This window comes from Candoia aspera, chromosome 1, assembly GCF_035149785.1.
Source record: "Candoia aspera isolate rCanAsp1 chromosome 1, rCanAsp1.hap2, whole genome shotgun sequence".
NCBI lineage: Eukaryota > Metazoa > Chordata > Lepidosauria > Squamata > Boidae > Candoia > Candoia aspera.
Genome location: NC_086153.1, coordinates 90,591,082 through 90,613,241, shown reverse-complemented (window position 1 = coordinate 90,613,241; position 22,160 = coordinate 90,591,082). Strand labels below are relative to the sequence as shown.

General features: G+C 43.7%; 1 protein-coding gene across 1 annotated transcript in view; it reads right to left on the bottom strand.

The window, feature by feature from the left end:
• Positions 1–22,160, bottom strand: part of TXLNB (taxilin beta) — a 38,180-nt gene that overhangs the window by 12,038 nt on the left and 3,982 nt on the right. The window contains exons 2-6 of the mRNA XM_063309298.1: positions 19,592–20,030; positions 15,572–15,663; positions 6,542–6,712; positions 4,581–4,775; positions 3,162–3,281 (exon numbers count right to left, since the gene is read on the bottom strand). Of these exons, the coding sequence (XP_063165368.1) occupies positions 3,162–3,281; positions 4,581–4,775; positions 6,542–6,712; positions 15,572–15,663; positions 19,592–20,021 (1,008 nt within the window). The 5' untranslated portion in view covers positions 20,022–20,030. The remainder of the gene's footprint in view (positions 1–3,161; positions 3,282–4,580; positions 4,776–6,541; positions 6,713–15,571; positions 15,664–19,591; positions 20,031–22,160) is intronic.

The window sequence follows — 22,160 nt, the reverse complement described above, 5'->3', positions numbered from 1 at the left end:
CTTTGATGGCTGAAAGCGAAGAGGAACTGAGGAGCCTTATGATGAAGGTGAAAGAAGAAAGTGCAAAAGCTGGCTTGCAGCTAAGCCTCAAAAAAACCAAGATTATGACAACCAGCTTGATTGATAACTGGCAAATAGAGGGAGAAAATGTAGAAGCAGTGAAAGACTTTGTATTTCTAGGTGCAAAGATTACTGCAGATGCTGACTGCAGTCAGGAAATCAGAAGACGCTTAATTCTTGGGAGAAGAGCAATGACAAATCTCGATAAAATAGTTAAGAGCAGAGACATCACACTGACAACAAAGGTCCGCATAGTTAAAGCAATGGTGTTCCCCGTAGTAACATATGGCTGCGAGAGCTGGACCATAAGGAAGGCTGAGAGAAGGAATATCGATGCTTTTGAACTGTGGTGTTGGAGGAAAATTCTGAGAGTGCCTTCAACTGCAAGAAGATCAAACCAGTCCATACTCCAGGAAATAAAGCCAGATTGCTCACTTGAGGGAATGATATTAAAGGCAAAACTGAAATACTTTGGCCCCATAATGAGAAGACAGGACACCCTGGAGAAGGTGCTGATGCTAGGGAGAGTGGAAGGCAAAAGGAAGAGGGGCCGACCAAGGGCAAGATGGATGGATGATATTCTAGAGGTGATGGATTCGTCCCTGGGGGAGCTGGGGGTGTTGACGGCCGACAGGAAGCTCTGGTGTGGGCTGGTCCATGAAGTCACGAAGAGTCGGAAGCGACTAAACGAATAAACAACAACAACCTTAATTTAATGTAAATGTAAATGTAAATGCAAATAAAATAAAATTTAATTTTTGTATTGTCTCCACCTCTTCTTTATCCTGTCCTCATCTACTTCTTGGAGTGTATCACATGATCACACCATTGTGCAATGAGAAATTAAAATGTGTATGTGAGAAAGAGATCCAGGAACTCTAAATTTTGAAACAAAATGTAGAAAAGGAATTTCTACAGCTGAACAATATTGACCAAAAGTTTGTGCTAAAGGATATTTAAATTTTGAGCATTGCATTACATACTGTTTGAATATGATCAATACTTTTCTTCTCAATTATCCAAAATTATGGGAGAACTGAACCAATTGGATTGCATCCCAAGACGAAGCAAATAAACTTAATTGAAGCCACCAGGAGGCAGCAGAGTCATTCTGCTGCTAATGCAAAATACAAGTTTAAGCAATTTAAAAGCAAAAGCTTTTTGATCTTTGATATAAAATCTAATTATCAGCATCCCTCATTTGGTGTACAGTAAAGAACACATAATGCTGTAGATGCTGTTGCAAAATTTGTTAGATATTCCAGTGAATTTTTGAATCGTGACCTATTGAAATATTTTAATCTAAAAATAGGCACCTTGTCAATGGATCTACTTGCTTACTTGCTTGCTTTTACCATAGATAGAAATCTAGAGATCACTGTATTCTCAGGAGGGTTGTTTTCCTGTTTTGTTTTGTTTTATTTTTTCTCCCCCACTATCCTACTATATATACAGGAGCTGGCAGTGGTAAGAAATTTCTGAATCTAAACCTATGTATTTAAAATATTTCTATACCGCGGTTCTACTATGTATGAGCACCATTAAATAAACTGTATATTTACAGAATTTAAAATAAAACATACAAACCAATTTTAAATAACCAAATATATATTGAAACACATTAACCATTGACCATGGTGGAGCACTGCCACCAGATCTCCTGTACCAGGTGAATAAAAATGCCTTCAGCATGTATCTGCATTGAAATACATACTTTATCTTGGGGCATGGGGATTGTTCTGCAGAATGAATGAGAAAGTCAGGATTAACTCCTCCAGCTCACATGAACATTAACCAGGAAGCACTACAAAATGATAGAATATGTAGTTTGATCGCATGGGTTGATCGCATGATCACCATAAGGGGCACTGAAGAAAGAAGATGGAATACTTTATAGAACAAGAAATCTTTAAACTATCTAGCATTCATTTGACGTGTAAACCTCCAAATCTTGATGGCTATTTCTTTGAGAGTCCTGAGGCTCAGAGATACTATACATACAGGCAGTCCTTGCTTACTGATGGTAATTGGGAATGGGAACTCTATCGCTAAGTGATGTAGTTGTAAGGCATGACATCACGTGACCACACCAACTTACGACAGCAGTTCTGGCAGTCCCAGTTGCTGCTGTTAGGTGAATCCCACGTGGTTGCAGCATCCTGTGGTCACAAGATCGCCATTTGCAACCTCCTGCCAGCTTCCCTATTGACTTTGCTTGTCAGAAGCCAGCAGTAAAGATTGCAAATGGCAATCATGTGACTGTGGTGCAACAGCTGCAACTACAAGGACCCATCATAAGTACCCCTTGTTCAGCACTGTTGTAACTTTGAACGGTTGCTGAACAAGTGGATGTTAAAGGAGGACTATCTCTAGTAGAATGGCTGGAATACTTGGACAGGAAGAATATAGGTTCAAATTATTAGTCATGGAGCTAAGTAATCTCCAGCCAGATCTTATTTTATTTCTTCCTAATAATATTAAAAAATTCCAGGGAGAACAAACTAGGTGACTATATGTAAACCTTGAGCTCCTGAGTGGAAATGTCAAAAGTCACTATGACAAATGAGTTCATTGCTTCATGAGATCATCAGATACTTCTGTTTTTTTATACTTAAGGGAGGGTGAATATAGCCAGTGCTGGAATGGGAGTCCCATGTGTTAATTCAGTTTATATTCTGGTTCCTAAAGGTTCAAACTGGTGCACAGAACACTCCTGCCTCTCATGACAAGATTGGGCTGAGAGATACTGAGCGAGCTGCCATGGCTGAGGATGCAACTGCGTCTCCCCAGGTCTAGTCTGGTAACATAGTCACTATAGCATCCTGGCTGTCAGAGTAGGAGAGGTAAGAAACTGGGAAACAGGGAATTCCAGTCCCACCTTACGCATGAAAGCCAGCTGGGTGATGTTGGGCCAGTCCCCCTCTCTCTCAGCCCAACCTCACAAAGTTGATGTTGTGAGGAAAATAGGAGGCAGGAACATTATGTACACCAACTTGAATTATACAAAGGCAGGATATACTTCTCTAAATTAAAAAAAGACAATTAAATGGTGTTTCAGAGGTGAACACAAACTATACATAAACAACTAAAAAAATGAGTACATATTCCTTTTCTCGCTGATGCCGTTCTTCAGCTTCCTTCATGACCTCTTGTGACTGTTCCAGCTTGGCATCTACCAATTTCTGCTGAAGTTCCCTGTGCTTAAATATTTTATCAAGATGCTGGAAGGAAAAAAAAAGAGAGACATACAGAGATAGGGGGAAATGGTAAAGTAATGATTAAGACTGCAGTCTCTCTGAATCTAGGAATTAGTCTCATTGGGATTTATTTTTAGTAAACAAGTACAGAATTGTGCTGTTAATAACATACGTAAAATAGCAGAAAGTATTTCAAAATTATTATTGCATTCTAAACTTCTTCTTGTTGGAAAGAGATTGCTATTTTAAAATTATTTAAAGATTTTAAATATCTCCAATAAAAATAATTGTGAAATTATAAGCTACAAAATTGTGTATAAAATCAAGTACATAAGTTGAGATTTCTTAGTTTATGCATTATAGCTACTGAAATTTATTTGTAGCATTCCAAACATGTTTATTTTATTTATTCAATTTATATGGCTGCCCATCTCACCATAGCGACTCTAGGTGGCAAACATTACATAAAAACACAACACAAAAATAAACATCCAAGTACAACAATATAAAAGCCTATAATGGCAGCCGAAGGCAAAAGCCAATCAGCAATAAAACAACATCATCTCATGGACTTCAACTAACTTACTGACCCCCGATGTTGTTGAATACATATGTTGTTGTTTTACTAAAGTGCAAAAAGGAAAGATTAAACCATGAGTTCTGAGTTGAGTAAGAGGTCTGTGTCATGTTAGCTGCAGTGAAGGGAGGAACACATAACAAAACAACAATAATAGCTCTATTCTTTGAGGAGAGGAAAAAAAATCCCAAATCTATAACAAGACCACTAAAGAAGTCACAAAAAGGCATTTAAGCTTCTGAGTTCTAAATAACTTATCATCAAGGCAGACAGCATAAAAAACAGAAGACAGGCAAAACCCCAGGAAGTCCAAAATATAGCTTCGACATTGTAGCTACCAGTCTGAAATTGCAAGGGGAATGAATCCCTTATTGATTTTGCTTAATTTTGCCTAATTTGATTCCTGCAACACCTAACATTCTGGGACAAAAGGATGGTTACTATTACTCCACAAGGCCACATCTAACTCTTGGCTTTGGGTGGAACACCCTGGAGAGAAGTACAGGTAGTCCTCATTTAGTGACCACAATTGGGACCGGCCACTCAGTCTTCAAGCAAAGTGGTCGCTAAGTGAAAACGTGACTGTGCTTATGATCTTACTTCAGCTTTCCTTTGCTTTACAGACCTGTGAAGGTTGTAAATGTGACAACTGGTCACAAAGTTACTTTTTCATCACTCTTGTAACTGTGAACGGTCACTGTATGAGGCAGTCACTAAACAAGGACCACTTGCCACATTGCTCTTACCTCCTCTCTCACTTCGTACTGATCAATGATGCTTTTCAGTTTCTCAGCCAGCTCAGTATTTTCCTGGCACAACTTCATGTTCCTCTCGCTTTGCTGCTCAATCTGTGCCTGAATATCATTCAGTGTGCCCTGGAAATGATTTGTGATCTCCTTCCTCTTTTCTTCTTCTTCTCTTGCCCGCTGAAGAGTCTCTTCCTGTAATGCAACAACTGGATGACCTTTCTCCATCACTGCAATCTTATATAGGAAGAAGTAAAAAAGCAGATTTCTACCCCCCTTCACCAGCTGATATCCCAACAGTAATGAGCAAACTTAAGGTATGGCCTTTGTTTTTTTATTTTAACTATTAAAATTAAACCAGTAGGGATCAAAAGAGCATAAGAAAACACCAGAAATCTAGGACTAAAGTAAGGTAGTCTTGTTCAAGCTGAATCTAACCCATGGGAACTTTATAGTTCTACATAGTCCTTCTGGAAATGGTTTGCCATTGCCCTCTTCCAAGATTTTTTAAAATCTTCCCAGTGTAACTTATGGCCCTGGGATTTCCTGGTTCCTTTCCATCCACATACTAGCTAGGTCCAACCTTACAGTATTTAGTTTTTTGAAATCAGCCAAGGATGATTAAGGGCTGTCATCTATCTGGGCACTCTCTAGGAATATTTCTTCTCAAAAGAAATCTTGGTAGACATTTGCAAAAATACCTTCCCCCACAATTTCCCCCCCTCCACTCATTCTGGTTCAGACTCTTGTACTTCTAATGTAGTGTTTCTCAACCCTGGCAACTTGAAGATGTGTGGACTTCAACTCCCAGAATTCCCCAGCCAGCTTCAAGCTCGCAAGGTGGAGAAACACTGTTCTAATACCTTCCACTTCAGCAGACCGGAGCAGGTAATTCTTTGCAATAACACTTTGCTTGTCCCTTCCTACTTCCTCCACAGGTGTTTTTGGGAGCCAGTTCCATTATTGAGGCCTAACCTGGGGCCTTATATATCCATATAATCAGGTCTCCATATAATCCCTTAATGCTCTGAATATAGACAGCCTCTAAAAATTGCTGCTACCAACTGTAGTTTTCGATGAGAGACAAGGAAAAAATCATTAAGTACACAAGGAAAAACAGGTTAATTGCTTTAATTAAATTTAACATTAAATGCAAATGCAAATTTAGATTAATTAAAATGTAGGGAGAGTTGATTCCATCCAATTATTTCTCCTGGCCACACCTTTTTTTTTTATACCACTAGTTTATTGCTCAAAGGCTAAATGTAGCTCTTGGTTTGAAAAAGGTGATCTGCTTGGGCCAGGACAGAAATGGATCAGTTACATAATTCAGGCCTTATCAGGCTTTGGATGCTGCTTTAATTAATTTTATATTAGCTTACATCAGAAGTGGGCCAATTTTGCAGCCAGGAATATGCATTTGTGTTATTTTTGGCATCTTAAGGCTGGAAGGAGCAGTGGTGTAATAATGGCCCATGTGAGACTGGGACCAATTTCTTTGTTTGTATTATTGCATTATTGACATTATTTTGTGGGTTTCTGGAGGAACTTAATATTGTTTTAGCTGTACCAAGCTCACCCAAACATGTCCACTTGTATACCTCACAATTTGTTGCTGCACATAAAACTGAAGTAAAGCTTTATAACCCAGCAGCTGTTTCCATACATAGCCGTTGGGGATACCAATGGAATAAACCTGGGTTATATCCCTGTACATCTGGCTTCAGTCATTTTAGATGAAAGTGGGAATCCAGGAAACAATATTAAATTAGGCATAATACAGGAGTAGGTTTCAATTATTTCCAAAGTATTATTTAGACAGAAGCAGGAAACCACTTTGTTGCTACTAGAGTTCAGTTATGAATTAATGCTCCTTGCCAATCTATTGTGAGCCAGTTAAAGGTACCAAATGAATTAAGCTTTTCCTTCTGACCACCCCTAGAGATTTCTCTTCTCATTACCTTCAGGGTTTTGTTGTGTCTTTGGAGTTCCCTACAAAGGCTCTCCAATTTGCTCCGGGCAAGGATGGCTCTGCTGTGTTCACTCTGTAATTGGTCCTTCTCCTTTATGAGCTGCGTCTGTCTTTTCTGCAGATACTTCAGCTGTTTTTGTTCAGAACGATGTTCTTCCAGCTGAAAGTATGTGGACAAGAACAAATAAGCAAAGCAAGAGAACTTAGAACAAGGCCATTCTTAGGCATTTAACAGATATGATACCATAATAGATATGATACCATTCTGCATATAGTATGGATATTTAGAGAGCCAGTTTGGCCTAGCGGTTAAGGCTCCAGGCTAGAAACTGGGAGACTGAGAGTTCTAGTCTCGCCTTAGGCATGAAAGCCGGCTGGGTGACCTTGGGCCAGTCACTCTCTCTTAGCCCACAGGGTTGTTGTTGTGGGGAAAATAGGAGGAGGAAGGAGTAATAGATATGTTCCCCACCTTGAGTTATTTATAATAATAATAAAAGTGGGATAGAAAATAAATAAAATAAATATTTAGGAATAATTACTGTACTGAAATGTATTTAAATTTCATAGAAAGCCAAAGTAAGCTAATTTTCATCCAAACAAAATAGATTATTCAGCTAATTTGCAATGGCAGTGGACAGGTGGAGGAGGAAAAATATCAGAAAAAAAGTGTCTGCCTAGTTTCTCTCACACCAAAATTAAGTGTGAAATCAAGTAAGGATTATCCCAATTAGTTTCTCCATTTTATTCCAGATCCTGCTCCAAATGTTATCAGTTCTTCAGTTAATTATCCCATTTCCAAATTATTACTTCCAGAAACTCCATTCAAAATTAAATTAAGTGATGTGCAATTCAGTTCAGTGTGTGTGGGGTGTTCAAAACGCTGGCTGGCTGATGGGAGATGGAATAGATGGCGGAGAATGCATTTATTTATGAAGATTTTTATACCTCTTTTATTCAGAAATCACATAATTCCTTTCAAACTAACATATTTTATTAAAAGGCATATAATAAAGTCCAACTAACAACTCTGATACATTTAATAAAAATGCCAAAAGCATTTACTAAGGTGTGTTAGTTGGGAAAGGTGCTACAGATTCCTGATTTTTTGCCATCATAGAATAACATGACTTTCCTTCTATAGTCCCTTTTTAACTAGTTAACACTCTATAAGTCAGCAAATCTTTATAACAACAATAAAATAATACAATAAAAAAGAATGACTACATCATACTGCAGAGATTCTACCATGGCATATTCACAGTGCTGTGTCATACGCAGGGCAACAAAATTTTAGATCCCAAAGGCATTCTGAAATAAACAGGTGTGAGGAGTGCCTAAGACTAAATAAAAGACTCAGACTCTAAAGCAAGTTTAAGTTCTGGCTTTTATTCAGAATAGAATGCACACCAGAAGCTGAGAGTGAGGGAAGCGCGCCAAAAGTTGAATTAAATAGTCTCGTGCCAACCAGCGCTCCACCCCCACGCTCCCCAGGTATGCCCCACGAGTTCTCCGGAGTGACAGGCCATCCATAGGTGAGAGGTCGTCCAGCCCCATTCACCTTGGGCATTGCCCCGTTGATCCTTTTGCGGAGTGATGGTCCATTACCGGGTGATTAGGCTTCGGAATTCCTCAAAAGCGCCCAGACACGCCCTTCTGAACCTCGCCCTGATCATTTCCTTGATACTGGTGCTAATGGTTGATTACCGGGCGATGAGAGCTTGTAGATTTCCCAAACCCATTATCTTCTTTGTCTTTATCGCCCGTCCTCTCTAGTCATTGACAAGCCTCTGCGCTTTGTCATGCAAGCCGTTGCGATGTCGCAACCATCGCAATGGCGATCATGACATACCGCCCCTCTAAAGAAAATCAAGCCGAGGGCTTGGAGGGATATGCCATATGGAAGTTGCGGATTAGCTCAGGGGCCTGAATGTCGCGGGCAGTGACCCACTCAGGGTGGGGGAAGTGTTTCCAGCGCACTAAGTATTGGAGGGAGCTACGAAGCTTGCGGGAGTCGAGAACCTCCTTGACTTCGAAGTGCTGTTGTCCGTCGATCATGACGGGTGGGGGGGGTGCGTGGATGCCACCGGGAGGGGTCACTGGCCGGCTTGAGTAGGCTGCAGTGGAACACAGGGTGCAGCCACTTCAAATTATGAGGTAGATCCAAACGCACCGTGACCGGGTTCACAATTTGTGTAACCTGAAAGGGGCCAATAAATTTGGGGGCCAGTTTCTTGGACGGCTGCGGTGACTTGATAAATTTAGTGGAGAGGTAAACCATGTCCCCTACTCAGAAAGGCGGCTGTTGGCGCCTGTGCCTGTCAGCCTGAAGTTTGTATGCGGTCTGTGCCTCGAGAGTGTCCTTAATGACTGGCCAGGAGTCTGCGAGTTTAGGACCCCAATCACAGGCCGCCACTGCTGGAGACGGGGGCTGTGGAAGATTGGGAATGGGGACGAAGTCCCGACCCGACACCACCCCGAAGGGGGTTTGTCCCGTGCTTTGATGCACAGCGTTTGTATGCAACCTCCGTGAAAGGGAGCAAATCCACCCAGTCGTCCTGGTGGTAGTTGATGTATGAGCGGAGGAATTGTTCCAGGGTGGCATTGAGAATCTCAGTAGATCCGTCCGTCTGGGGATGCCAGGAGGTTGACAATGCTTGCTTGGTGCCGATTAATTTCAAAAAAGCCCACCAAAACCGTGAGGTAAATTGTGTGCTCCTATCGGTCACCAAGCGAGAGGGGCAGCCGTGAAGGCGGTACACATGCACCAAAAAGAGCTTTGCCAGCTGTTGTGCCTACGGGATAGAGGCACAGGGGACAAAATGAGCTTGTTTGGAAAAGTAGTCTTTGACTACCCAAATGACTGTTTTCTTCTGACTGGGTGGTAAATTCATGATGAAATCCATAGAGATTTCGTCCCAAGGGCGTGAAGGGTTAGCCACGGGCTGCAGCAGCCCCTGGGGTTTACCGGATGGTCGTTTAGACATTGCGCAGACAGGGCAGGATGCCACATACGTTTTGACATCCTTCCTCAGCGAGGGCCACCAAAATTGGCGTCGGGTCAAGTGGAGGGATTTGAGGAATCTGAAATGACCAGCCTGTTTGCTGTCATGGGACCAGCTGAGGATAGTTGACCATTGCGAGTCAGGGACGTATAAACGACCCTCCACCCAGGCGAGGTCTTGTTCCATGGAGACCTTGTCAGGGTTAGCAAGGAGCCAGGGATCAGATTTTAAGGCGAGTGCAAAATCTGCTTGCAACCCACCCGGCATCTGCGGTTGCCGGCGGCCCGGGGCGGGCTGTGCCGCAGTCATTCGCAAGGGGGGGGAGGGCTGTTCCCGAGCGCGGCTCTGGGTAACAGCAGCCAAACCCAATTGAGATTCAGAGAGCACAGTCCCTACAACGTCGGGGGCAGGTTCCGCGTCCTGGGGCAGTCGGGAAAGTGCATCTGCCAAAAAGTTCTTCTTCCCTGGGATAAACTTCAGCTGAAAGTTAAAACAGCTGAAAAATTGAGCCCAGCGAATCTGCTTAGGGCTGAGGCGCCTGGGCGTGCGAAGCGCCTCGAGGTTGCAGTGGTCTGCCCAGACCTCAAAAGGGCAAGTCGCCCCTTCTAACAGGTGACGCCAAGCCTCCAGTGCCACTTTTACTGCAAATGCCTCTTTTTCCCAGACATGCCAGCGCCTTTCCGTGTTGGAAAATTTCCGGGAGAGATAGGCACAGGGCTTCAAGAGTCCGGCAGGATCCTTTTGCAATAGGATAGCCCCAATGGAAAAATCAGAGGCATCAGCCTGCACGACGAAAGGCCGTTCTGGGTCGGGATGGGATAGAATTGGCTCCACTGTAAAGAGAGCTTTCAACCGGTCGAAAGCAGTCTGACAGGCGGGAGTCCAATTGAGCACGGCCCCTGGGTTTTTTACCTTGCACGTCTCCCCGACGCCTTTGGTCCGCAACAAGTCAGTCAAGGGCAGGGCAATTTCTGCGAACCCTTTTGTGAAGGATCTGTAGAAATTTGCGAATCCCAGGAAACTTTGGAGTTGGCACCGGGTGCGTGGGCGCTCCCAGCTCAAAACAGCCTGGACCTTAGTGGGGTCCATTTCGACGCCCTTATCTGAAATCCTGTAGCCTAAGTAATCCAGGCGCGACTTGTGGAATTCGCACTTGGAGAGCTTAGCATAAAGTTTAGCGTGCCGGAGCTTGGTGAGAACCTGTCTTACCAATCTTTTGTGTTCTTTCTCAGTTTTGGAGTATATCAGGACATCGTCCAGATAAACCAGTACCCCTTTAAACAAATGGTCATGCAGAACCTCATTAATTAGTTGCATGAAAACCCCCGGGGCCCCCGCAAGACCAAATGGCAGTACCTTATACTGGAAGGAGCCCAAGGGACAGTTAAAAGCTGTTTTCCATTCGTCCCCCTCCCTGATGCGAATGCGATAATACGCCTTGCGGAGGTCAAGTTTGGAAAAGACCTTTCCAGTCGACAAGTGTGCCAGCATGTCTTTCACGAGGGGGAGGGGGTACTTGTTTGACAAGGAAGCTGAATTTAACCTGCGATAGTCTGTACACAGTCTTAGGGTATCGTCCTTCTTTTCGCGGAACAGAACAGGCGCTCCAACCAGCGAGTTTGCCAGTTCAATGAAGCCCCGTGCGAGGTTTTTATCGAGGAAGTCCCGCAATGCCACCAACTCCTTCAGTGTCATTGGGTAAATCTTTGGCTTAGGCAATAGGACATGAGGGAGTAGTTCGATGGCACAGTCCATCTTGCGATGGGGGGGGGGTGTAACTGGTCCACTTCCTCCTCCCCGAAGACATCCTCGAAGTCTGCATATTGTTCTGGCAACCCCTCCATGGGGGAAGCATGAACCTGAGGGTCGACAATCTCTGCCCTCCCTGCCATCAAAGTGAGGGGTTTCCCCTTGTCAGGTGCTTGGTAGAACCCATCCTCAAATGTTATCGTACGGGTCCTCCAGTTAATGTAGGGATTGTGGCGAGTTAGCCAGGGGATTCCCAGAACCACTATAGGCTTGTCCACCGGGGTGACCACGAAGCCTATGGTTTCCCTGTGCGTGCCCATTTGTAGGGTAACGTTCCCTGTACCCTGGGTGGCCGGCCCACCCCCTGCCATGGAACCATCAAGTTGCTGGAAGAGCAGTGGCTTCGGGAGCGGGAAACAGGGTAACTTTAGCGCAGCGACTAGGTTGGGGTGGATCAGGCATCTGGAACACCCGGAGTCCACCCAAGCCCCGACTTCGATGGTCTTGGAGTAGTAGCTCAGTTCAATTGTTATGGCCAGGATGGGACAGTCCGCACTCACCCTGGTGTCATCGCGCCCATTCTCCACCACCTGTCCAGCGGCGCTGTTTAGGACAGGTGGAAGGCGTTTTCCGCCGGCTGCTTCAGGACGGCTGACCCGTCCTCCGTGAGGTAGACGTCCTCTTCTTTGTCCTGGGTCGCTAGTGCCGCTGTCAGCCGTCGGGGGGGGGGGGTAGGCAGTTTCTGTGGAGCCTTCTGCGTCGGTCTAGATGGGCAATCCGCCGTCCTAGCCTTGTGGCATTCCGCCGCTCAGTGACCCACCTTCCCGCACCTGATGCATTGTCCTCGGGCAAAGCGACGTTGTCTTTCGCCATCCCATGTTGGGCCCGACTGTGGCGCTGGTCCTTTCCCACTGGGAGGAAGCCTGTCCCTCTTAGCTGCCAGCATGAAGGTGTGCTGGGTGTGTTCAGCCTTCCCGGCAAGACAGATCCAGTCATGTAGTGAATCTGGATTGTCTCTGTACAGCGCCCATTGTAAGACCTCTCGATTGAGGCCATCTTTAAACATGTCAATCAGGGTGGCCTCCGACCATTCAGGGATCTTCCCTGCTAAGACCTTAAATTCTAGGGCGTAATCCGTGACCAATTTCTGTCCCTGGTTAAGTTCTTTCAGTGTGCTTTTAGCCCTCTCTTTCGCCAAGGGGTCTTCAAAGTACCGCTTCAAGGCAGCCAGGAAGGTGTGGAAGGTAGCTAGGGCTGGGGCTCTGGACTCTGACATTTGAACGTACCAGTCCGCAGCTCTGCCCTTCAGTTTAGTGGCAATAGCCAAGATTTTAGCCCCTTCTGATGCAAAACAATGGCCGTATAGTTGGATGTAGTTTGTCGCGTTTGTTAAGAAGAATGACAGGTTCGTGGGGTCACCATCAAATTTGACTGGAAAGTCTTTAGTGATCCCACCAACTGGAGAAACTCCCATGTGCGTGTGAGTAGGGGTGGCCCCCACTGGAATAAAACCACGGGGCCCTGAGAGTAAGTCCCACGTCTGGCCCCTTCCTCTCGGGGTCGGCGATAGGGTGGGTGGGATGCCGAGACCCCTCCCTGCGCCCTGCGCGGCCGTACTCTTCGTGAGTTCACTCACCGCAGTTGACAGGGATTGCAGCAGGTGCTCTAATGATAGCACCCTGGATTCCAGAGCCCTGATCCTGTCTGGTGTGATGGGATTGTCCATCCTCGGTGCTGCCGGTTGTGGTCTGATCGGCGGTCCTGCGAATTCCCTTTTGGGCGTCTGGGGGTATTGAAGTCTCCAGGTGGTGTGGGATGTCCCTGGCTGGGGGTCCGCAATGACGTCCCACCTGAAGTGTTGTTGACTCACGCCTCCCTCTTCCATCAGGGCCCTCCACTCCGTGCTGGGGCTCCAGGCTCCCAACTGGGGTGCGGTGTGGGTAGGGGTGGGGCTTGTGTCCCATCTCGGGAGTGCCGATTCCAGAAGCTGTCTGGTCGCCTCCCCCCCTCGCGTTGAGTCCTTTGCGTCTCTGCTCTGAAGTGCCGACTCCAGGATCGTCCCCGGTTCAGTCATCGCCAGCTGCTTCTCTCGCAAAAAAAATTTTCTGGTAGAGGCTGGCGAGGTTCGTTCTTGAAGGACTCTCAGCTTTATGTGAGGAGTGCCTAAGACTAAATAAAAGACTCAGACTCTAAAGCAAGTTTAAGTTCTGGCTTTTATTCAGAATAGAATGCACACCAGTAGAAAGCTGAGAGTGAGGGAAGCGCACCAAAAGTTGAATTAAATAGTCTCGTGCCAACCAGCGCTCCACCCCCATGCTCCCCGGGTGTTCCTCATGAGTTCTCCGGAGTGACAGGCCATCCATAGGTGAGAGGTCGTCCAGCCCCATTCGCCTCGGGCATTGCCCCGTTGATCCTTTTGCGGAGTGATGGTCCATTACCGGGCGATTAGGCTTCGGAATTTCTTGAAAGCGCCCGGACGCACCTTTCCGAACCTCGCCCTGATCATTTCCTTGATACTGGTGCTAATGGTTGATTACCGGGCGATGAGAGCTTGTAGATTTCCCAAACCCATTATCTTCTTTGTCTGTTTATCGCCCGTCCCTCTCTAGTCATTGACAAGCCTCTGCGCTTTGTCATGCGAGCCATTGCGATGTCGCAACCATTGCAACGGCGATCATGACAACAGGTTTCAATAAGCCTTCAGAAGATCACAAGGAAAGGGCCCCCTCTTGCCTTTCAGGGCAGTCTGTTCTATAGAAGGGAGCTCCTGAATGGATGGCCTGCTTCCAAGTCTCCTTTTGTTAGATGTACCCATAGGTGAGGACCCCTTGCAAGATACTCTTTGTTTGTATAGATTGGATGAGTAGATTCTACTTGGAATAGGGTGTATCAGATAACTAACTGTAGAAGTATACACAAAAGCAAACTGCCAGGGCAGCTGCCATAGTAACTGTGTAAATGGCGATAATGGGTCTGACCCCTTATCACTCAGGCAGGTGCGTTCTGTACCACCTGAAGTTTCTGGATGGTCATCAAGGGCAGCCCCATGTAATACAAATAAGGCAATCCAGGTGAGAGGCAACAATATGAGTTTGGGCACTCAGTGCCTCCCCTTCCAGGAATGGCCACAATTGGTGCACCAGCCAAAACTGAGGAAAGGCATCTATGCTGAAACAGAGTGTAACCCAGAGCATGATGAAAAACACCTTACCTTGAATGCAAAGCCTGCCAATGCGGTCATGCTTCTGGTTTATGTGCTATCCAAACTAAGCAAAGTGTTCAAGTTCTGACCTCTCCTCCCCCAAGGTCACCTCCTTATGAAGGAGGGGTACCATTCCAATACGGTGCCCTCCAATCCCAGTCCTTGCAGCTGACCCAGTATATTGTGATCAAAGGCTGCTGAGAAATCCAATAGGACAAGGACAGTTGAGTCTCTCTTATCCTAGCCCTGTTCTAGGTCATTTTCGAGAGTGACAGATGCAGTTTCAGTCCCATGTCCGTGCTTAAATTCTGACTGTAATGAGTCCACAGGTTAGGACAACTTAAGGTTCCTCAGTTATGGACAGGCAATCAGATGAAGACAATCATGAGATCAGGGAAGAATTTGCCAGGGCATGTTTGTGCTATGATTAAGTGCCTGGGAAGAAAGGTCCCCAGTTTATCATACTAGGTTATATGCATTATCACACAGACACACACAGTGTGTATATACTGTGTGTATATACACAGAGAGAGAGAGAGAGAAAGAAAGGGGGGGGGAGAGGAGCACGCAAATTGCCACAGAAGTTTTCCACCTTCCTTGTTATCCCTCCTCTCCTCCCTAAACATGCTATCCTGTCATGCTGCCTGCTCCCCCAGTTTAACCATGAAACTTATTCCAGAGACAGCTTTCAAAAGGATACAAGTCAGGAATGTCAAGTTTCAATCCAACATCGAGTTTGTTATGGTTGTCCAATGGAAGTAACACATGAAGCACAGCTAAATCTCCTGTCTGTTGTGCACTTGCCCAGTTCTCTCATCTGTACCTCTACCTGTCCTGTCAAGCAGGACTGCTGATACTTGTGTGTCATATATCACTGAAAAAGGCAAATGAGTGGGAGAAACTTCCCTTCCCCAAATTTAAGATGGCATCTTCCATGCTTAAGCAGGGATATTAAGCAGATATTGTATCTGCTTCCAGGCTGCAATCTGGCCGTTTTGCATTATATAGGAGATGTTTTTAAGCAGTTTTTTCCCCTACCACAGACCTTCATAAGTGCTGTACTAACCAGTTCAGCATACTTCTTAAATAAGACATCCAATTTCTCTTCTGGTGTATTCAGCTTGGTCAAATGTTGCATCAGCAGGGTAGCCTCTTTTCCTGAAACGGAAAAATGGCATCCAGTGGCCATTAGCAAAGTGAGGCTGCATCAGACAAAATTAAGATTGTATGAATATATTTTAATCTAAAAACTGTGACTAATTAGGTTTAGTTGCTTCTATATTTTGAAAGATCAGGAAGATGATGCATAGAACACCTACTGATGATGAACTCGATTGGTCTCCTTTTCTATTGCTGCAGCAATTTTATACCTACCTTTTGTCCCAGAATTAAAACGATTATGTTTTGTAGGGTGGTACGCTAAAAGAATGCAGAAACCTAGATGTCAACCATGTTATATTTCCAGGCTGCCCCACAGGGCTGGGTCATATTTTTCAGTGCTGTTGCAGTGATTCTGATCCTTTAGATTAAGACATGGCCAGAAGATGGTGCAGAGACTACTATTCAATACCTTTGTCATTAACCTATTCTGTCCCATAGAATTCTGTCTTGTTCCCTGTGCTGATTAATATCTACATGAAACTGTTGGGGAAGGTCATTTGACTCTTTGGAACAGAATGCCATCAAAATTAAATTTATTCTGTGCAATAATTTAAGATAAAGTTTTTATAAAATTATGTATAGATGGCATTTGACACCTATGAAACTATCAAAAATGTATAAGTATATCTCAAGTAAATGTTGGAAATGTGGAAAAGAGGATGAAACCTATTATCATATGTGGTGGACTAGTGAAGTGGCCAAAAATTTTTGGTCAGTGATCCACAGGACATTGGTGAAAATAATAGGAATCCCTTTTCAGATGAAACCAGAACTGTACTTCATTAAAACAGTTGTATTAGGGTTAAAGAATGTTTATCTGGTTTGCTTTAAGGATTTGATTGATGTTATTCCCTTTTAAAGATATGGAATTACTGTTTTGAATTGTCTTTGTTTTTTGGGTTTATTAAGATTGGAATTATTAAAATAATTGTACTATTAACTATAATAGCAGACAACTTACATGCTTTTTAATTTGATTCTTATTATAGTAGACAGAAATGTATAGAATAGTGGTAGGAAGGGAAAAATTAAATATATTTTATCTTTTGGAGGAAAGATAGATTTAGGAGGTTTATATGAATTTTTTTTCTTTATTTTAATATAAGGGGGAGGAGCAACTGTACTTAGTTATTTTTATTATGTGATAAAGTGGAATAACTTACAGAAGTGTTTTGGTTTAATATAGAGTAAGAATTTGATTATGGAAATTTTCTATTTCCTTGCTGTTAAAACTCAGAAGCCACATCTTTTGTAACTTTAAATTTTTTTTCTTGTGTTTCGGCACTTTTTAAGTTTTTTTTCTTTGTAGTTTTTTTGTAGTTTTTATTCTTTTCTTGAAGCCTAATAAAATTTACTATAAAAAAAATCAGAACTGTACTTATTAGGGTTTATGGAAGAACTGAGTAAAAAGCACAGTGTTTTACTGTTGTATTTGATCAGTTCAGCAAGATTATTATATGCGCAGATGTGGAAAAATAAAGACACTGCAAATGCTGAAGATTGGATATATAAAGTTATGGACTTGGCGGAGATAGCAAAACTGACCTGTCTAATGAGAGAGAAATTTACAGAGGTGTTTATTAAAGACTGGAGTCTGTTTATGGACTATATTGTAAAAGTAGAGAAAAATAGCTTGATGGAAAATAGATTAAATAAGGAGAGATAATGGAAAATTTAAATAGTGATTACAACAGTATGAAAGAATAAGAAATGGTTAATGGATCCATGAGGAAAGTGAAGGGCAGAAGTGGACTGTATGTTTTTTTTTACGTTAGATGTTTAGTTTTGTATTTGCAAGTTTATGTTTCTGTATGTATTGTTTTTTAATGTTTATTTTATGTGTAGAATTTTAATAGTGTGTGTGTGTGAATGCTGATGACACCCAGCTCTACTGTTCCCTGCCACATTACTTCAAAGAAGCATTCAGTACCTTTGAATATCGTCTAATCTTGATAATGGGCTATTTGAGGAAAAGCAGCTTTGCAGTTTGGGAGTGCTCTTTGACTCTCAGCTGTCACTGGCTTTGCAGGCAGCAGCTATGGTGAGGTTGTGTTTGCACAACTATGGCTAATACACCAATTAAAACCCTTCCTGAGTTGGTTCAAATTGGTGACGATTATCCATATTCCAATTGAAGAGAGTCTCTGTAGCTCAGGGTTGACCTGTGGAGTTCTTGGTGCTCTTGAGCTTGGTTGTTTGCTTGCAGATGTTTCATTACCCAATTAGGTATCATCATCAGTACATCATTGCACTGATGACGTTACTTAATGAAATGAATGGGTAATGGTCTCAGGGTCTGGTTATCTGCAGGACTGCCTTCTCCTAGTAACATGTGCCCATCTAATAAGATCCAGTAAGGTGGGTTCACATGTCCCTCAGTTTGAGGTTGTCACCTTCAGAGGCTATGCAAGCATGCCTTCTCAGTCATCCCACCTCCTCTGGAATAGAATTCCCCTCCAATATGCAATTGGCCCCTTACCTCCTGGCTTTCAGACAATTTGTGAAAACCTGGCTGTTTCATCACATCATGAGGATTGGGTTGCTTGACTGCCTCTTGTGAGATTGGGTCTTTTTACTGTTCATGCTTTTACTTGTGATTCCTGGTTCCATAGGAACACTGTGTAGCTGTTCCTTAAAACTGTTCGTATGGTTTTAATCCCAATTATATATTGGAGAGTTTGTGGGTTAGAGTGGCCTATAAGGTCTATAAATAAATAAAACATTAAAAATATGGCAATTGGTGCAAAATTTGTTGAGTGAACTGCTAAGCCATGCATGGTACAAGGATTATATGATGCCTGTCCTGAACTAGCTGCCAGTGAGGTACAATTTAAGCTACAGGTTTTTACCTCTAAAGCCCCCAATGGTTTATGACCAGACTGTCTAAAGGGGCACCTCCCCACTATCGATCTGCCTAATTACTTTGATCAGCAAGACGTGTTCTGATGAAGATGCCTTCACTGGCCATTGAAGATACTCTTCTTCTGTGTGACTTTCAGTACATGGAAGACTCTTTGTGTGGAGGTGTTTCTGGCTCCCCACATTTTCAGTATTTAGGACAATGGAAAAATGCATCTCTTTCAACAGTCAGGCTTTTAATTGGTTCTACCATATATATTCGCATATAAACCCATCTGCAAATAAGCTGAACCCAATTGTGGGGGTGGTATTTTGGCACCTAAAATTCTCAGCTTATCCCCGAGTATGTATGGTATATCCATTTTACTATTGCATTTTGCTTACATTGTTGTAAGCCCCTTTAGTACCTATATAAGCAGATAGGCAGGGAATACATTTAATAATAAATAAAAATAAATGAAATAACGATATTATCCATTGTTTCATAGTGGAGACATTATATACTGTAGGAGAAGGCTGCATTATTTAACACACCAAAAAACTAAGAAAGCCAATGTGGTGGACTGGGATGTTGGGCTGAGAAGACCTAGATTCAAGTCCTTATTCTACCACTGAAGCCATTGGGTGGCTTTGGCCCTCACCCTCTCTGAACTTCACCTGCTTCAAAGGGTTACTGTTGTGAGAATAAACTGAGGGGAGATCCCCATGTGCATTATACCTTGACCTCCTAGGAAATGCAGGATAAAATAAATAAAAATGAACACATTGGCACATCTGGGGTCCAACGTACAAAACTGCAGCATTATTGATCAGTTACTACCCACTTCCGTTATCATAATGCTTACTGCTGCCTGAAATGTGTTTCTAATTTCCAAAACATTTCAATCGAAAACAAAGCAAGTCCCCGCTTTTCAGAAAAATCAGCTTTTTTGCAATGGTGGAGAAGAGAGCACATGTGATCAATGGCAAATGCTGAAATTTTACAGAGACCACTGTGGTGCTTTTCCTGATACAGTCAATGACTCACATTACGTTCTGCATTTCAGTTACATAAATAACTACTTGCCTAATCCTTTCAGGATTTTCTTTTCCAGTTTTTGTTCTTTCTGAATACTGGCCTCCTTTAATCCAGAGGTGTCCCCCAAAGAGATCTGTTCTTTCTCAGCCTCATCATACCCATCTTCATAGTCCCCATCCTCGGGACTGAAAGATTCTCCTTTCTCAGGTCCGTCTGTTGCTTTCATATTTCCTTCCTCCACCAGACCGGCAGCTGACCCATAGGTTTTAATAATGTCCTCCAGCTGTTGGCTCAGCTCCTCAGATATATCACAGAGCTTTATTTCAGGCTCAGCCTGGGCTGCATTCTCAGGGGACTGAGGCAGCAATGTCTCACTTGCTCTTCCGAAGCCATTCTGAGAAGGCAGAACTTCAGGGTGGCTTGCAGAAGGCAATTGTTGCTGTTCAGGTTGGCCACTGGTGCTTTGGTTATGGTCCATGCCGGATACCTGGCAGCACAGAGAGCTCAGTTTTAGACAAACATCTTGAAGATTGCAAGAGGCAAAACAACGGATGCAGAAGTCGACAGCTTGCTTTTCACACATGATAACAGACATCTTATTTATATACAGTTTTATTTAGGTATTGATATTCCACACGTCTAAGGTAACACCAAGTGAACAATCTCAGTAATAAATAACAAAATGTGACATTCCAATGAAAAGATTAAAATTATTTTGCCCAAGATCCAAATAGATGTAATCTTATCATAGCCTTGTCTAACTAGGTAACTTGAATTGTGGGAATTCAAGTGCGTATGTGCTGCACTTGAGTTCCTGCAATTCCTACCCAATGTGGGAACATATTTGAAATATCTCAGGTTTGGGACAGCTATATGATCAGATATGGGCAAGCGTCAAGTGACTTATTTGATATCTTATTTAATTCAGTTTTGATGCTGCCCGATTCCAGCCAACTCTGGGTGGCTTACAAAAATAGCAGAATAAAAAACAACAAAATACAATAAATTAGAATGAAACAAATTACAGAAATAGCTTCAAAATAATTGCAAGGTGGCAGTCCAGACAACATAGAACATCACCAAAAAAGGGAATCCCATTCGCCCTACCCCAAAGCCTGGGACAATAGCCAGATTTTCATTGCCTTCTGGAACGCCATCAGTGTGGGAACCATATGGATCTCAGGTGTGTGTGTGTGCATGTGTCATTCCAGAGGACAGGCTCCGCTACAGAGAAGGTACACTTCCTGGGTCCCAAAAGATGACACCATTTAACTGAGAGGACCTAGACTGTGCCCACTCTGTTGGATTGTACTAGATGGGCAGAAACCATGGGAGACAGGCAGTCCCTCATATAACTGGGCCTTTTGCCATGTACTCCTTTATAGGTGATAACCAGCACCTTGAATCACACCCAGAAGCACACTGGCAACCAGTGCAGCTTGTGAAACAAAAGTGCCACATGGGCATGCTGAGGCAAGTTGACCACTGCTCATGCTGCTGCATTCTGGACCAGTTGAAACTTCCAAGTGGTCTTCAAGGGCAGCATTGCAGTACTCAAGCCATGACTGTCTGGAGGGCTGACTGATCCAGGAAAGGGCACAACTGGCATAAAAGAAAGCTGTGCAAATGTCCTCTTGGCCACAACTGCCACCCGCTCTTTGAGCAGGAGCTCTGAGTTTAAGAGACCACCCAAGTTGCACAGCATTCCTGTTTGGGGAAGTGAAACACCATCCAGGAGCAAAGATGAAAAATCCATGATGTAGGTGGTTCCAACAGCCACAGCCACTCAGGACTGAACTGGATCCAGTTTCTCCCCATCCAGGCCCACACAGCCTCTAGGCACTGGAACAGAACTTTGATAGACTCACTTGGCTGGCCTGAGTTCAAAAGATACAACTGGGAATCATTAGATCACAAACTGTGGATGATGTCACCCAGTAGTTGCATGTAGATGTGAAACAGGAGGGGGGAGAGTGCAAAGTTCTGTGACACCACACAAAGAGGGTCCTAAGGAGCAATCTCTCCCCACCCCCCCAACACTGACTGCAAAGGAAGGAAGAAAATTACCTAATTCCCAACCCCCATAGTTGGTCCAGAAGGATACTGTGGTCAATGGTATTGGAAGCTGCTGAGAGATCATCCCCATTCTGGCTCTGCCACAGGTCATCAACAAAAGTGACCAAGGATATCCATACTAAAACCCAATCTGAACCCTGACTGAACTGTGTCTAGATAATCTGCTTCCTCCAGAGTCCTCTGTAACTGCAGCCTAATCTCTTTCTCAACAACCTTCCTCCTTCAAGGCCACCAGCACCATTCCATCTCTCAAAGAGGCCAATACCACCATATGGACCCCACTACAGGTGATCTCCCTAGCCACCTTAATGAGCCAAGAATGGCCTGGATCCAACAAACAGGTGGCCAAACTAACCATCTCTGGTTAGTTTGGCCACCTGTTTGTTGGATCCAGGCCATTCTTGGCTCATTAAGTAAACTCTGTTTACTTCCTCAAGAGTCACCAACTCATCCCAGATCACACCACCAGACTGTGCCCCTAGCACCTTGGCTGGACATACCCAGAGTCAACTTGGAGGGGATCTGATGTTCTTCAAGGACT